Consider the following 17,628-nt stretch of genomic DNA (forward strand, 5'->3'; position numbering starts at 1 on the left):
TTTTTTTTTTTAAGATATATATATATATTGAATAGGTAGGAATCATTTAGTGATACTGAGTTCTCAAGTTTGGTCATGAATCTCTCCAAATTAATAATTTATTATGATGAAGGAAGAAGGGATTGCCATGTAATATTACAGGAACTCTGAGTAGTGGTGGCGGAGGGGCTCTATTCTGACACATATATTTTTTAATAGAAGATATGTTTGTCTTCATTTAGGTTTTAAGAGCGTGTTCTAGGGAATTTGGTAGCTTAATAAGTATAGCAGGCTTTGTTTATGAGATCTGTAAAGGCAAACAAAATACAGAAATCAATTTGCTCACTGCTGCAGACTATTATTACTATTTCTTTAGGGTATATAGCTCTGGACAAACTTAAATGTTAAATAGGGCTGAATGTGTTACCTACTGGGCACCTTGTGATTCTTCAGGTGGTAGAGCCCAGCTTACAACATTCCCATCCAGCTTGACCAGTGATCAGGAAAGATACAAGCTGAAATCATCAACATTTGAAGGCCAAGCAGTTACTGCTGTTACAGGAAGTTTTTTAAAAAGTGCTAACACCTGGCGAATATCTTCTCCAAATAATTTGGGCTGTTCCATGGCAAATTCATAAATATGGAAAGGACCCTGAAAGTATGAAGCTTAAGAAGTTCAACAATAGTTTCCAGTGTGAGCACATAGCTAGTCCATTCCCACAATTCACCATCAGCTGTTTCTTTTTGATAAAAGTGCATGGCAAGTTCTTTCCTATGATGAAGCAAGGAGAGTATCTTAAGTATTCATGGAGGAGGAGGAACTGTTTTTTATTATATTTGTTGGTCGCACAGTCAGCCAATTCTTTAGACTGGATTTGGCAATTTTATCCACCTATCAAGTCCTTCCCAAGGACCTCTAATAGGCAGATGTTGCTGTTTGATGGTGTTAAAGGTATTGTCACAGGATGTAAGCTGTTCCAAGTAAAGCTGCTTTCTGCAATTGACTGATGGTGATTTTGTTGATGCCAGTGGTGTGCCAGTGGTGCTCCAGATGTTTCAGTATTGCACCCAAGGTGCCTATTACTATTCGTACTATCTCTGCTTTCTTTTGCCACAGTCCTTATTATTATTATTATTATTTAAACTTGTATGCTGCCCAATTCCCAACAACTGTGGCATTGACTGAAAAAAACTTAGTTTTCAGTATTCCACCCACTCCTGTCTTTCTGTAATGTTCTCTGCTTTGTCCTTTTGAAATCCTCAAATCCCAATCTGCATGGATGGGATTTTAATGGCAGCTGTTGAAAATATTTGATTCCAGCTCTGAGTCTTTTTTTGATTATATAGAATAATATATGCATCTAATTTGTTAGTGTAAATCTGCCAATGTAGATGTGATCAGTCACAGTCAGAACATGCTCTATATCATCCCCCAACAATACCAAAAAAAAAAAAAAAATCCACACATAGATTAAGCGTATATGCAACAGACATAAAACTCAGACAAAACATGTACCACACATCCCAAGCAAAACACCAAAACAAACCAAACTAAAACACAGTAAGTAGAACGTTTTTTATTGATCCTTGCTACTCTAATTTTGAATTATTCTTTTGAGAGTTAGCCATGGTTCATATTATGCCTCAGTATCTAACTTTTATTTTTAAGTATGATTGTGTTTCAAACAGTCAACAGAGTCTCTTGAATTTAAGTTGTAAAGGGTGGTGTTTTGCCTTGTACATGCTAGACTTTGCATTATTTTTAATTCTTTAAAATACAACTTAAAGAACAATAAGAAAGGGCATAAGTTCTGATAGGCACTAAAGAAATGTTTTAATTGCCACAGGAACGCTCACAAGAATGCAGGTTAAACAATATTGGTTTTTTAATTATTTATTTAAATTATTTATATGGCCACCCATCTCATAGCAATTACTCTGATTTCTCAACATAATTCAGCTATAAGAATATTTAACACAAATGCATTGTGTTTATAAAGAATTCAGCCAATAAACTAGACGAATATGAGATTTTCACATAATAAAAAGGAAGCTGTGAATTAGAGATAAAATTTCAGTCTTCCTTCTATACAAAGTCTCAAGTACCCTTCTGTGTAATATTGTATCAAAATAGATGAATGCATCTGTCAAAAATACTTTTTATGTGAGAAGATGCTACATTTTCTGTAGTATGTGAAAGACTGTAGAGTTCAAAGGTTATAAAAAAGTTCTGGTGTTTAGTGAGTATATTAACCTTGAGAATTAGATCCTTTAAATTTTTAAAAAAATAACCATTATGCAGCCAATTCCACTTGCTATGATTTTGATTATTACTCATGTTAAAATGACATAGTTTTCTTGGCCACAAGCTTCTAATGAATGTTGGTGTTCATTAAATGTCAAATATCAGTAATCCAAGGTAAACCAACAACATGGAATTTGGGAGCAGAAATGATGGAGTCTACATTCAATCTGTCTTCAGTGCCAGCAGTGCTGTAAGGGATTTCTTGTTTCAGATAGATTTCCTTAGGTAGAGTATCTGAAAGGTTAATGTGAAAGTGGCATAATACGGATTAATGAGTCTTGGCTATGAAGACTACAGAGCCAACAGTGTAAAAGCCTCTTGTCCTGTCTGTATATACAATGAAAGCACTGTGCTTATACATGAGATGAGTCTGAGTAAGAAAGTAGATGTTCAAGAAAACCACTTCGTGACTGCTTTTCTGTCTTCATCAGCTGCTTTGAGGAGGTCTGCTTAGTAAGCTGTGTGGCTTATATTTCATGTTACACAGTAATATATTGATTGTTTTAGAAATGTTGAATCACACAAAGATATACTTGTGTTTCACTTCTTTCATGTCTAAGTCCTGTAGAATTTCCCAAAGGTATATTGGAAATTCTGAAGCTGTCACTTTAAAATAAAGCTTAGTAATATCTTAGTCACTTACTAATTTTTAATATTTCTTTTATTTTCTGCATCCTCTGAAACTAGAGAGCACCTTAGAAAACTGATAAAAATGTGTTTGTTAAGAAAACCTATTTGTTTTCCTGTCAGGACACCTTCAATTTCTAAAGAAAGTCTATATATAATATTAAGTATGTGATGAATCTGTCAGTTGTACTTTAAATAGAATAAACTTTTTTAAACTAGATTATGTGAGGGTACTGGATTTCTTCAGAATCAGTAACATTTTATCAGCTGATTTTCATCAATACCAAAGAGGATCAAATTTTCCTTCTGAAGACACCCCCCGAAGGCTGTTAGCTGCAGAGAACAAATGCCACATGGTTGAATAGAGCACACCTGTACACCCACATTTAATGATTTCGAGAGGCAATTTTCTTTTGTGCTAGGGCAACAATTGAAAGTGCTCTCAATGTCTTTTATTAATTATTTATAATAATGTAAAATCTTACCTACTTTGATTTTTGTAGTAAGACTTGGGGAGTGTCTCATTTTGTTGTAGAAATCCAAACCAATGCATAAGACAGGAAGATAATTGTTGTGGTAACATCTCAGGAGGTGTCCATGTAGGTGTGGGTGGACGTGCATTTGTGTGTATTTCTTTTCAAAGCGGAAGTTCAGATGAAATGGTTGAGCAGACTTTTCCAAAAGAAAAGGAAATATGCACAAATATGCACAAAGTGACTATTGGTTTTATTGTATTTTATGAATCCACTAGATGGTGCTGGTTAGCTTTTGAGGCCATTTTCATTTCAGAAAAAAATTAACGTGCAGTTTTTTGGATAAAATTAGCAGCATATCTAAAATGATTTCCCCATAAGTGAAGTGGGGAAAATTAAAATATAATCAATATTTTAGTTTTTACCTTCAATAATAGATTTTTTTCTCTGTTAAGAAAAGAAAAAAACTTTGAAATTTTTACAGTGCAGTGCAGCATGTTTAGTCAATAACACACAGGTTGGTGTCTTCACTTTTAACATTTTTCCCCTCTCTTTGTTCAGCACTGAGCTGAACAAATCAATCAATGTACACACATATAACATCCATTATAAATACCTTTTCCCCATCTTTTAAAATACATTATATTGTGTTGTGATATAATGACTGTGTGGTGGATTTCTTCTCATATAGTCATGCACAGTCATCAAGGCTAATGTGATTAGGATGTACCTGTCTGAAGGGTTTATGCAGACAAAATACAGATAACAGAAAGCATACTGATTCTCTTTACTGCTGTCAATTTTGGTAAGTTTTAGCCATGCAAGCTGGCATAAGAATTGGTTGAGGGATAAAATATAAATGCTAAACAAATGCATTTGTTTTCAAATTCATGAATAATATATTAGGGTATCATTCAAAAAATAGAAAATGAAACACATTGTGTGCAGGTACTAAGCTACTATTTGTTAATGGTTTCAAGAGAATTTGAATAATGATCATAGTATAGAAGATAGGATTTCTATAGACTAAACTTTTTGATAAAAATATTTAAACAATAGTACACCATTATAAATCAATCTATTTATAAATTCAATTAACTTTAATATGCTATACAATATTATTTTTTGTTTGGTTTTTAGGAGGGTTGGAGACATTGAAAAAACTCCAGCGACTGGTTGTGGATCACAATCAATTGATCAGTTCAAAAGGGCTCTCTGCTACTCCAACTCTACTATATATAGATTGCTCTTTTAACCATCTTACTCATATTGAAGGCATTGAAAACTGTGGTCTTCTTCAGATTCTGAAATTACAGGGAAATAACCTCAATGAGGTAAAAACCTGATGTTCTATGGTAAAACTATATGCCTAATTAAAGAAATCTAAACATTATTAAATATTAACTAAATATTAACTAATTTATTATAAATAAATATATTTTAGCTTATTGAATGTGTTTATGAGTAAATCCAATAACTCCAAATCAAAAAGCACTCATCCTTTGTTTTTGGATAATAAATTTTCATTTTGGACAAATTCTTTCCGGCTCAGAAAAGAAGGCATGTTTTTTTCAACGTTTGGGGTGTTTTATCATCTTGAAAAGGATTTGAACGTTTTCATCATTCAAGTACTCTAACATTTTATATTTAGTATTTGAAAAGGAATGTATAATTCAGAGTTCCATTTTATGTCCTGATTTATGTCCACAGCAGCCCTTTTAATGAAGCTGCATGAGTGAAAATTATCTGTGTTCATTGCACTTAATGATGTAAGCAGATATGTGGGGAAAAAGAATTTTGGACAGATATATATTATAGACACAGACATACATCTATATAGAGAAATACACACACACAAATATATGCACAGTACATGGACTATGCTTTCATTAGCTACTGTTGCCAAAGGGCTCACTGATTTTCTTTATACATGTTTGAGTATATCATGCGAATTTCACAGTGAGCAAAAAGAGGACTGAATATCAAATTGCCTATATGGTAATGTCCTTATATGCGCATCAGGTGTGATATTTAAAATACAATCTGTATTTTTGATTAAGTGTCTCAGAAGTATACCAGAGAGCCAAACAAGTTATGAGAAAGAGCAACTATAAGATGAAAACTAAAGAGTGTTCCCCTGTGAGAAAAGATTGCAGTAGCTGGGAGTTTGTAGCTTGGAGAGAAGAAATTTCAGCTTTCTTAAGGGAGGATTTTTAAGCTTAATTAGAACTATATGAAATAGATATATGACTTTAAATTATTTTCACCCCATCGTTTCCATTTTTCACATGTGTTATTTGTATATACAGTATAGTAATCTGTTTATCAACTGGGTATAATATTTATGGATCTGATTCAGTAAATTCAGTTCTTGCATCATACCTAAATGTTAATATGTCTCAAAACTGTGCTTGTGGTAACCAAAGTAACTTGGCTACCTTTCTCTGGAATTTGATGTAAGTAGTACAGTACTAGTGTAATGAAACACGTTCCCATTCCCTCACTTCACCTTTATATCAGAGACTTTCAGGGCAATCCTACGCAGGTTTACACAGACATAAGTCCCTATGAATTTGATAGCTTTTTGCTGTAATAATTGTATTTAGGATTGCTGCCATAGTAATTATAGCTGGTCTACAATGGTTTGTATTAAATAAAGTAGTAAGTAAAGATTATTTATGGAGAAAGAATTCAGCTACTCTTGCACTGTTTTGTTAATATATTACTAATTTATATTTAGTTCCCCAACTTGGACAATCATGTTTTGCTAAGAGAATTATATTTGGAAGACAATAACATCTCCACATTGGGAAAACTTCTTGTGTACTGGCTGCCTTTGCTACAGATACTGTTTATCTCACAAAACAGGTAAAACTAAGCATTTTATTGGCAGAAGGGAGTCACTGATCTATTTTTTAACAAAAGGAGGTGGGAAAAAACTAATACACTGCATTTTCCCCACTGATTGCCAGCATGAAACTGCAAGTTAATGACATCTTAGCAGTCACTTAACAAACAAACAAACTACCAAGTGAGCTGGCAGAAGAGTGGTGGAAATTGTTAGCTGGATTTCAGTGATTAGTATATAAGGCAGGAAAATACCAATTATCTTGGACTGAAGGCCACACTTAGCTTTGAATGAATTTTGGAACTTCGTATAACTCTGGGACATCAGATTTTGATGTAAACCGAAAGGATTGGCAGAATCTCAGTCTGATTTTTCATCTGCAAGAATTTATTTTCTACTAATGGCAACTGAGTAAGTTAAATGTAGGGCTGGTTTAGCCAAGATGTTGAAATACCATAAAAGCTAATTGAATAGTAAGAAATGTGGTAAGGGGAACTCATCTATCACAAAGCAATGTGATATATCCATTACTAAGTGATTTCTGTTAATGTTAATTATGGAGTTGTGATTCCATAATTGCCTGGGATAAAATGAAAAATGAAATGCAAATCTGGAATTTTTTTTTTTTAGCCAGGCATCTTTGGCAAGAATAGAAGTATCAAGTATTCACTGATTTTAAAATAAGAATTGTTTGGTTGGAAATATAAGTTAGTTACCTTTTTTAGCACTTGAATTTTTTATGTGCAAAAACAAACAAAAACCAAAACTCTACCTGGTTGATTAAACAGGGAGTCTTATAGAAATTAAATCTCCATTATTGTAAATAAATTGTCCTTCATGTTACTTTTTCATTTATTTACTACTAACATCCTTACCACAGTAACAGGATTTTATAATTTAAATTAGTAAATGTGTCATAACCAAAATTGTATTGCTATGGGTACACCCAAATCTTTTATTGTAAATACTGTACCTGCACTCTTGTAGCCTTAGAATTCTCTACACTGTAGTATTCAAACTACATATTGTAGGTACTGTGTTTTTAAAACAAATTAATGACACAGTACCCTACATTTAATTAATTTTTAGAGCTAAAGAATCTGTGATGAATTGATGGAAGACAAGCTCTGTCATTCCATGCAAATTCACAGCACAAACATAAGCATCGCTATTCATAAATCCAATTGTGTGCAATGTAACTTACTTTCAAGTAAGTGTGCATAGGACTGCAGCTTACATGTTTACTCAGAAGTAAATCTAAGTTAATTCAAAAGGATTTACTCTCAAAAAAGCAGAATACGATTGCAGTCTGAGTCTCAAAAAACCTTTGAAACAGGTGGGTTCTAATTAGGATTTTTTATTTTTTTAAATTTTTGTATTGAACATTATTGAACCCCTTTCATATTTATCTACTTCATTTTTTTCTGGTCTGAACAAAAGATCCTTCTAAGAAAAGAAGCAGATCTGGATGCATCTTTCTGACAGGGATATTTTCCAGATCTGCTTCTTTTTCAGACTTTCTTTTAAAGCTGGAAATATAAAAGCTTAAGCCCAGGATCTTCTGCATATAAATTATATGCTATACTACCAAGCTTTAGGCTGTCGTATATATTTCAGCCCCTGATACTCTCCCATACCCCCCTTAACCACTCTTTTTGATGCTCTGTGTTACAGTTGACAGCTGGTGAAGTGCTTCCTGTTGTGTGGAAGGAAGCACTTTGTCATAATAACTGAGCAGATATCTGGCTGACATTTCTAGTAGCAAAAACTTCCCCTAAGTCTGCTATATGTGTCAACATCTTTAACATAAATCATTTGGCCAAAAGTGAGAATGAGGACAAAGTGAATAGCCATGACTGTAAATATAGCTAGAATGGATGACAGTATCAGCAAAATGTTGATTAAAGCAGTAAAAAAGTAATATATCAGTAGCTGATATTTGTAGTTTCTTTATCAATATAACTATGTTCTAAGCAACTCCATATGCTTTTGCTATGGCATAAGTGATTGGATGTTCTATACAGAAAGGACTGAATGTAATGAAATAAGCTGTTGAAAGAAAAGCTGTTCTTTTGCTTTTATCCTACAGTTGAGGCAGTTGTGTGATTTCTTCCTGAGAGTGTGCACTGAGTGTTATTTCCTCTTTTGTTGATTTCAGGAAGCCCTTATGAATGTTAGGATTGTGAATCCATATATTTGTTAGGACTAAAGGTCCAAATAGGAAAGTCTAATTTGCAAGTGATAAATAAAAAACAAGTCTTCATCTTTAGTTTAGGAAGAATTCATTTTAAAGGTAAACTTTAATGCTGAATAAAGTTTAATTCTCAGAATTTTGATAGGTAATGCCTAAATATTTTTAGAGACATTGCTCGCATTCCAAATATGTATTTGAATGCAAACATTTGGGCAATGTGTCCATTTGACATCACTATCATTGTTAGAAAATTAAGAATTAATTCTAGAGGGATTTTTTCTTCCAAATTTCTGTAAATAATAGTTTACAGAACTAATTTGTACAGTTTCTAGTACAGAAATTATGGTTATGTTTACATATCATATTAAAGTATAATATTGTTTGCTTACTTGCTGGCTTTTGATTTAGCATGTTGTATAATCCCCCCAAATACTGCTTTATATTATGTGTAAACCAGACTATTATCAGCAAATCCTGGCTTAGTAATATATGTAACTCAGCAGGCAACTGGGTACACATAGTATATACAGTCAGGGTTTTCTAAGCTTGGTTGTTGAATAAGTCTAAATTGTCTGGCTTCACACAGCATACTAAGCCAGAAAGAAACAAACCTTTTGAGTGCTACAGGTAATTCCAGTTTCTAAGACTGAAAGAACTACGATTCTACTCAGAGAGTAGTATATGTTAGCCACAAATAAATAAGAATTGCACATATCAATTTTTGTCAACAAAAAGCAGGATCTTTTCATTGGAGTTTCTCAGTGATAGAGGATTCTCTGTGCATATAATTAATTTAAGCACCTAGTTCTCATCTTTCAGCATGCCATGTTTTTCAATTCTTTTGCAGTAACAGTTAATTTTGCTAAACAAGCTCATGTCTAAGAAATTAATGGCTTGTCAGAATTCTTATAAATATACCAGAATAACCTATTTTTGTAATAGATTTAAAATCTTATATCCCTAGCGAAGGCATCAGCAGGATCCATTGTTTTTGTCAAAATGATAAAAATAGTATCACACTGTCATAGTGTATGTTCCACCTCTTTGTATGTGCAAATGATGTCATGATACATATACAAAAGAAGCACAGTTTGCATCACAATGGCACCACACGGCTCTCATCATTTCCTTCCCTTGACACCTCTGCAGACACCTCTGATCACTAGTTATCCATTTTTCGAAGTCCTCCCTATGTTTTAATGATTTCCTCTCTTACACATTTTTTTCATTAGATTCTATTGTTGTTGTTGTTCAGTCGTTAAGTCGTGTCCGACTCTTCGTGACCCCATGAACCATATCGCGCCACGCCTTCCTGTCCTTCACTGCCTCCCTGAGTTTGCTCAGTTTCATGCTCATTGCTTCGGTGATGCTATCTAACCATCTCATCCTCTGCCGTCCCCTTCTCCGTTTGCCTTCAATCTTTCCCAGCGTCAGGGTCTTTTGCAAAGAGTCCTCTCTTTGCATTAGGTGACCAAAGTATCTGAGCTTGAGCTTTATTATCAATCCTTCCAATGAGCAATCAGGGTTGATTTCCTTTAAGATTGACTGGTTTGACCTCCTAGCAGTCCAGGGGACTCTTAGGAGTCTTCTCCAGCACCACAGTTCAAAGGCATCAATTCTTCGGCACTCAGCCTTCTTTATGGTCCAGCTCTCACAGCCATACATTACTACTGGAAAAACCATAGCTTTGACTATGTGGATCTTTGTCGGCAAGGTGATGTCTCTGCTTTTTAATATGCTGTCTAGGTTTGCCATAGCTTTCCTCCAAAGGAGCAAGTGTCTTTTAATTTCATGGCTACAGTCTCCATCTGCGGTGATCTTGGAACTCAAATAAATGAAGTCTGTTATTGCTTCCATTTCTACCCCTCCTATTTGCCAGGAATTGATGGGTCCAGATGCCATGATCTTAGTTTTTTTAATGTTGAGTTTCAAGCCAGCTTTTGCACTCTCCTCTTTCACCCTCATCAAGAGGCTCTTTAGTTCTTCTTCACTTTCTGCCATTGTAGATTCTATTACTTACATTTAATTACTGTTTCTTAGAGAAAGTAACGTATACATATTTTATATTATTAGCCCTGTTATCAGTTTCTGAAACAGGAGGTGCAGCAGTGCTGCTATCACCTGACTGAATCAGAACGTAGCCTAATCATTACTAGCTTACCACATAGCAGGTACTTTGTAGCCTGCAGCTCTCAGAACTGCTTATATGCTAGTATTTGTCATGCAAGAGCAAATCTTATATACCATATGTTTCTGTTGAGAAGGAGAGTTTTCTAACAACATCACCAGTAGGCGGAAAAATCTGAAGTGTTAAATATCTCACACTGAACCCAGCTAATACTGGTTTAGTCTGAAATTAAGAAATTAATTCCTATTAAGAGAAGTTGAAGGAATTCAGTATATTTAGCCAGAGAAGACTAAAGTGGGATATGATAGCATTCTTCAGATATATGTAGTGTTGTCCCACAGTAGGAGTGATACATAGGAGAAAGAGAGTAGAAGCAGAAAAAGTGCAAGGCAGAAGGTTCAGGCTAGGCAGCAGGAGGAAATTCCTGGCTGTCAGCCAGTGGAACATGCTGCCACCTGAGGCTGTGAGTTCTCCTTAACTAGGTCTGCAAACACAAAGTGGATGGTTATTTATTAGAAGTGCTTTAGTACAGCCTTTCTCAACTGGTTTCCACAAGAGATCGTGATTGTGGAAAAAAAATGTTTTAACTTCGTGCGCTGCACAATGCACTGCACTTTGCAGTGATAAGACTTTTTATACATGCAACCCAGCTGCTATCCTACCATTTTGCTGCTGTTATAAATGTTGTAAAATGTGGATTATGTAGGTGAGAAGTGAATTGTGTTGTGAAGTTTTCATATCTTTTGCAACTCTTATGCAATTATTTCAGAATTCTTTCAGGGTAAAAAAGTTGAGACAAGCTGCTTTAGTGGATCCTGTACTGAGCTGGGAGATAGACTGCATAACCTCAGTAGTGGATGCCCAGAGAAGTACAATATTAGTGGGTGACCCTCCTGGCCATGACTTTGGCACTGCCTCCTTCCTCCTCGGATGCATGGTGCACCTTCTAGCTGTGGATTAGGCAACATTTCCACTGGCACCACCTATCTTCTTGGAGGAAGGAAATGCTTTGACCTAAGCCTTACCACGTTAACATCGGATTGCAAGAGAGATGTGTCTTTCACAGCCTATGCAACTTACTCATAAACTGGGTATAATAAGGGTAATAGAAAACCTACTCTGTGGTGTTACTTCCTGTCCTAATAGCTTTGAGGAATGTGGCCAAAGAACAGCAGCCTTGGCTCCTTTGAGGATATCAGAACAAATGCATCACTCTTACAATTTAAGAATTGAGCTTTATTAAAAATAAAAAAGGTAAAATAAAATGTTTGTTTAGTTTGTGTAGCCAAATACCCAAACAATTACGGCTGGGTGGAATACGGCATTAGCAATCAAGCAGTGTTTCATATATCAGTCTCTCATAGCATGCTGTAGGGAGAAAGGACTCAGATCTGATGGGCAGGATCACAGCTAAGATAGTTGCAGATGGTACAAAACTTACAAGACTTGGGTTAGCCTAAAATCAATAACCTTCTGATATAAAAATCAGAGTCAGATTCTGAAACACATTCCAAATATCAGAATCCATAAAGTAAACTATCACACTTGAAAATAAAACAATGTAAATGCAAAATTGTAGGATTAAGACTTTTATTTTATCAGGAGGAAGGTTTTCCCTAGCTTGCTTCTGACTACTCCGATTCCCATAGATTGCAGCTCTTCAATACAAGTTTTAAAAGCACTTCCTCTTAACTCATGTTGACTCCCTAGAGTTGTCTAATTCATGATTTGCCACCACCTCTCCCCTCCAGCCAAGAGACAGTTAGCTCTGCTCTTCTGCAGGACTTGAGTTGTCCAATACCTATACCTAGAGTCTCTGCCTTCTCCCTGTGCTAAGCAGACCAAATTCCCTGAAGATTTTTCTCTTTACAAGAGAAAACCCTCCTCTACCTCCAGTCCCCAGAGAAGTTCAGCTTCACTCCTAACATAGTTCCCCCTGCTCAAGCATTGGTTCGTTCTCTGCCTCTTCTTGAAAGTAGCTTAGTAAGGCTATGTGGTTGTTTCCAGTTGCCATCTTGCTTATATTTTTCCAGCAATTTCTCTTTCTTATTCCTCCAAGTATTCTTTCTCCTTATTCTTCCCAGATGATTTCCCTCCCTTTTGTTTCAAGAAAAAGCTTTTTTGCCAGCACGGGTGGGAAGGAGGACCTGTTGGGTAAGCCCGGGCATGCCTGTTTAATGGTTGTCTGGTTGAATGGGGAAAGAAAGGTTTGCCTTGTCCCTCCTCAGTGAATGAAGGATTATTACCTCCTCCTCAGTGAATGGAGGATTATTAACTACACAACAGCCTCCAAGCTCCATTCTAATTCTCTGATTCTATAGTTCTATGAAATACCTGAAAGGATATCCAAAGAAGGTCACAATCTGCTCTTTTTTATTCCATAGAACATATATTTAAGTTACAGGAAGGCTGATTCCAATTGAATATGGGGGTGGGTGGGGGGCTTTATTGAGCAAGAATCAATTAACCAGAGAGATGTGTTCAAGAAACAATAGCCTGGTCTATTTTTGATCTCACGTTGAAGCCTTAACCATGTGTTAGAATTTGAACTAAAATATTCCTTTGAATTGAGGTGTTGCCCTCCTGAATATTTTGCAAAATGTACTTGCATGAACTATAATAGATTTTAGTTTATTCCTTTTTATAAATGAAAAGTTTATTGTCTTTTACATTTTATAAACTGTCCTATTCATATATCTTTACTTCATTGTTGAAAATAGATATGCTGTCATTATAAATAATCTAACAAGTCAATTCAAAGATCTAATGCTTAAACTTAGCTTTCTGGAAGAAAAATTTGTTGGCATCATAGAGAAGCTGCCTGCATCAATCAGGCAAATAGTAATTTTATTTTGGATTAAGGACATGTTTAATATGTTTATTGTAGACTTCGAGAATCTTTGTTCTTTTTCTGTTCTGCATATGTGTAATTTCAAGTTTATTTCAATTTTACTTTTTTTATACATGTATCTCTACTTGTCTTTGTCCTGGTTTTGTGACTGCTTTGGGTTTAAATGATACCAGAAAAAGGAAGCTATTGGATTCTTAAAAAATATCTTTTGCTTTTGTGTCGTCTTTGTAATTTATATCCTTTTAAAGCCCAGGGCTAGTGGGACAAGGTCAAGTGGTATTAAGTTTTCTGTAATGTCCTTTGTTTTTCTGGTTTGAATTTTCTTTTTTTAAAAAAAGGAAAAAGAAAAGGACAAAGACCGCCAGTGTAAAGGAAACTATAGAATGACAGACTGAAAAGGATCTTATTATTTAAAGTAGAATATACAATATGAATTTTAGATTTTTAAAAAAACAAGTTAAATATTGAATTCTCTACAACATACCACTCTAAATGCCAATATTAAAAAGTAATGTATGATGTGAAATTTACTAAGCAGAAAGTTACTCAAATTAAGTTATACTATTTTACCTTGGTCTATAATTTTACTGCATAGTCAATACTTATATTACTAAGCTAATTAAAAAAATAGCAGTACAGTCACCAGAAAATATGTTTGAATTGTAGATTAGGAATACCATGAAATCAAAATTCGACTTGACTGCTGCCAAACTGCTCCAAGTAATCTAACCTCTGTAATTCATGATGGCCATAATTTAGGTTTTTAGTAACAGAAGTGCTTGATTAAACACTTTGCTGAATATTACTGTTAATTCTTCTGTCTAAAATTACAAACTATCAGTCTGCAATTTTGAGCTCTGGTGAAGCATACATAACATTTGGAAAGAAAGGATAAATTGACCTGTATCTGAAGCACCTTACAAATTAACCATAGCCTATCATCGAAAAAATCTTTTAAATATTTGATAATATTTTTATTCTTAGTAATGACTTTTTATATTTTTATAATAACTATTTTTATGTATTTGTATTTGCATGTATTTGTTGTTTTATTGATTGTTGTATGCCGCCCAGAGTTGCTTTTTGCGAGATGGGCAGCCATATAAATGTGATAAATAAATAAATAAATAAATAAATAAATAAATAAATAAATAAATTCTATCTTCCATCATTACAGTTTTCTATTTATATTCGTTTATCTTTTTACAAATTTGGGAAAGGTAATAACATTTATCAAAAATAAATATCAATTTAAAATATTGAGCCATATGCAATGTATTTTGCCTCACCCCAAAGTCTACTTTGCAGAGTTCACAATTACACATAAAAATAGAATTTAAATACACTTTAAGCAGATAATTCATTACTGAGTTATTTTAATTGAGAAAAGCAGGGAAGGATTAGCAGAAAATCAGAACCTCAAAGGAAACTGATTTTAATCTTTATGTAATACCTGCAAATTGGAGGTAACAGAAAGTTATATTGCATTTAACTAAAACTTACTTAGAAATAATGGATTAGATATACTCCTTTTCATCATTGGAATACTTTCAGTAACCTTTTTCTGATGAAATTTCATGTACTTGAAATAAACAAAATGCAGTTTTTAATATTTAATACTTGCTATACTGTTCAATGAGATTTAGAACAAATCGATAATATGACACCAATATAGAACAAACAGAAGCATAAAGACAAAGGAGAATTAAGGGTTTGTGATGTTCAATCCAGCATATTTTCAGTTAATGAAACTTATTCCGAGACATTGATAAGCAAAGAAGAATCCTATATTGTGACATCTAAGCAACACAAACATTTTTTTAAAAAAAACTAAATACATTCAGTACACTACATTTTCAATGCATTTCATTTCTTTCTTTCTTTGCAAAAATAGCTACTTTGTAGTTATCTTACAGTTCAAAAATCTTCCAGATTGGAAAGAGTATATAATAATGCCTACATTCAGGCTTAAAATGTAAAAGACTTGATACAGAAGGAAAAGGGGCAGGGTAGGAGGAATAAAAACAAACTCAGGACCCATTTTCAATATATAGTTCTTATAATGATCTGCTGTGAGAAACAATCAAGTAACCTGTGGGAGCATCAGGCAGCAAAGATTCAAATGAAGGACTGGCAAATGTGGCTGAAGAAACAGTGGAATGTCTTCACTCTTTTTCTCCAGCTGCTTTGCAGCCTGTTCGGGTAACTATTCCTTGGAGAGGCATGAGTTTGCCTATAGTAATAGTTGTCTCTTCCATAGATTTGTCAAATGAAAATAAATAGTAATATTGTATAATTTTCTTATGTAGTATTATAAATGTTTTTAAAGCCTACCTTAAATTGAGCTTGACCCCTGTTGATTACACAGATACATCTACATTAATCATGTTCTCATCTACATTGTTTTCTTAGCAAAATATAGATGTAATTTGACATTTTGTTCTTCCAGCATGCTTTTTCAACTCCCCAGTCTAGTCTTCAGCCCTGGGATGCCCTGGTGTTCTCCCACTCAAGTACTAACCAAGTCTGACCCTATTTGGTTTTTTGGAGATCAGTCAAGATTAGATAGGAGCTGCCACCTGTTGTGATGTTTTCTTTGTTATCTGCTTTTCTTTAGACTGTGGAATTTAGCATTTCTTCATGATGTCTCTGCTTCAGATTTAAAAATGCTGTACTCAGTTGAAATGTTTTAAAGTGTTTTTATAATGTTATCGATTTTCATTTTCAGATAGGTATGCATGTAAAAGGGGTAGCTTTAACTGTCATAACAAAACTGTGTCCCCCTCTGAATTAGTTAAATTCTACTCTGTTTTACTTGTGGGGAGTATTTTTTTTTAATTATTATTCAGTTTTTGTCATCACCTCTTCAGGTGTTCCTCAGTGCCTCAAGCCATTTGGTACATAGGTATGGAGAGATTCATTGTAGAACAGATTAAAAACATATGTATTTACTCCCCAAAGATTTTATTAAATATCTTGGAAGCCTATTTGTGGGTTAGTAGAACAGAAGAAATATGTAACACAAGTATTGAGGCCTCTTGCTGACTATTACTTTTACTAAACATGTATATTGTATAGCTTTTAACTTTTATAAGAATAACATTAAGTGTAACATTCAACAGGAGGAACTGTAGCTCTGAGGTAAAGTGTGATTTGCATACAGATGTTCCCAGATTAAATTCCTGGGATTTCCAAAGATTGGGTCCCAGAAAGCTTCTTTTTGAAGGACTACTGCGAATAATAGCCAAATGGAGAAATAGAATATAAAATAGATTAAATCAAATGAATGTATACTGGAGCCTTATTTCATAAGATTCAGTTATCCTTTGTGTGTCTTCCTAAAAAATACTGGTATGTCAGGAAAGCCATTTACTCATTTAGTATGATGAAACCAATCAATAGTAAATTATGATGAAGTTATATTTTAGGAAAAGAATACACAAGGAGTTGGGATGTTATTTTGTTTAAAAACTTCCACTGGAAAAAAAATTCTAAACTCTTCAGGTACTACTACAATGTACATTTTTTAAAAAACATTTTTTAAAAAAAGGTACATAAAGATCTAGGTATCTAAATTACAGATTACTCACAGTAAGCTTTGGTGGTTGTTTTTCAATATTAAGCTTCCCATAAGTCTAATTGTGGGAGGGAGAGAGAGTAGCTAGTTCCAACAGATGTGAACATTCTTATTATATTTTTGGGCTGGACTAATTAAAAAAAGGAGACAACTTCAGGAAAGATGATACACAGAAACCTAGGTAGGGCGCATAATCAAGGATTTTACCATTCTTACTTGCTCTGACTATCCAGATAAAACAAAACCATTATAATGCTTGGCACTGCTTTTTCTAGTTAAGAAATCCCCCCCCCCCCAATCCATGGAGCTTCTTTATTCATCTGTAAGGAAATTACTCCATTACTTTGAATTCTGCAGCTTTTATACAATTGTTTAGACCCTGAAAAGTGTTACTTTGATATTAAAAGAGAAATGGCCACAATTTCAGATAGTGAATCTAGAAGTTGCTAACAAATGATGAATCATTGCCTGACTTTTAGCTGTGCTTGGCCTTTTATATGCCCAGTACCCAGAGGGTAGGTTTAACACAAATATCTATAAAACTGTTGGTTGTTTTTCTTCTAGTTTGACAGAACTTGTGCCTCTTTCTTCATATGTGTCATTGGAAAAACTAAACATGAGCAACAACTGCTTGCTAGGTAAGTTT

At 34.2% G+C, this 17,628-nt stretch overlaps 1 protein-coding gene across 1 annotated transcript in view; it reads left to right on the top strand.

The window, feature by feature from the left end:
- Nucleotides 1–17,628, top strand: part of LRRIQ1 (leucine rich repeats and IQ motif containing 1) — a 117,045-nt gene that overhangs the window by 15,650 nt on the left and 83,767 nt on the right. Inside the window, exons 11-13 of the mRNA XM_088141859.1 lie at nucleotides 4,525–4,718; nucleotides 6,125–6,252; nucleotides 17,547–17,620. Of these exons, the coding sequence (XP_087997985.1) occupies nucleotides 4,525–4,718; nucleotides 6,125–6,252; nucleotides 17,547–17,620 (396 nt within the window). The remainder of the gene's footprint in view (nucleotides 1–4,524; nucleotides 4,719–6,124; nucleotides 6,253–17,546; nucleotides 17,621–17,628) is intronic.

The sequence above is a fragment of the Python bivittatus genome, unplaced genomic scaffold (assembly GCF_059951505.1).
Source record: "Python bivittatus isolate LINGU-HERP-01145 unplaced genomic scaffold, Pbiv_v1 ctg000330_np1212, whole genome shotgun sequence".
Classification (NCBI taxonomy): Eukaryota; Metazoa; Chordata; class Lepidosauria; order Squamata; family Pythonidae; genus Python; species Python bivittatus.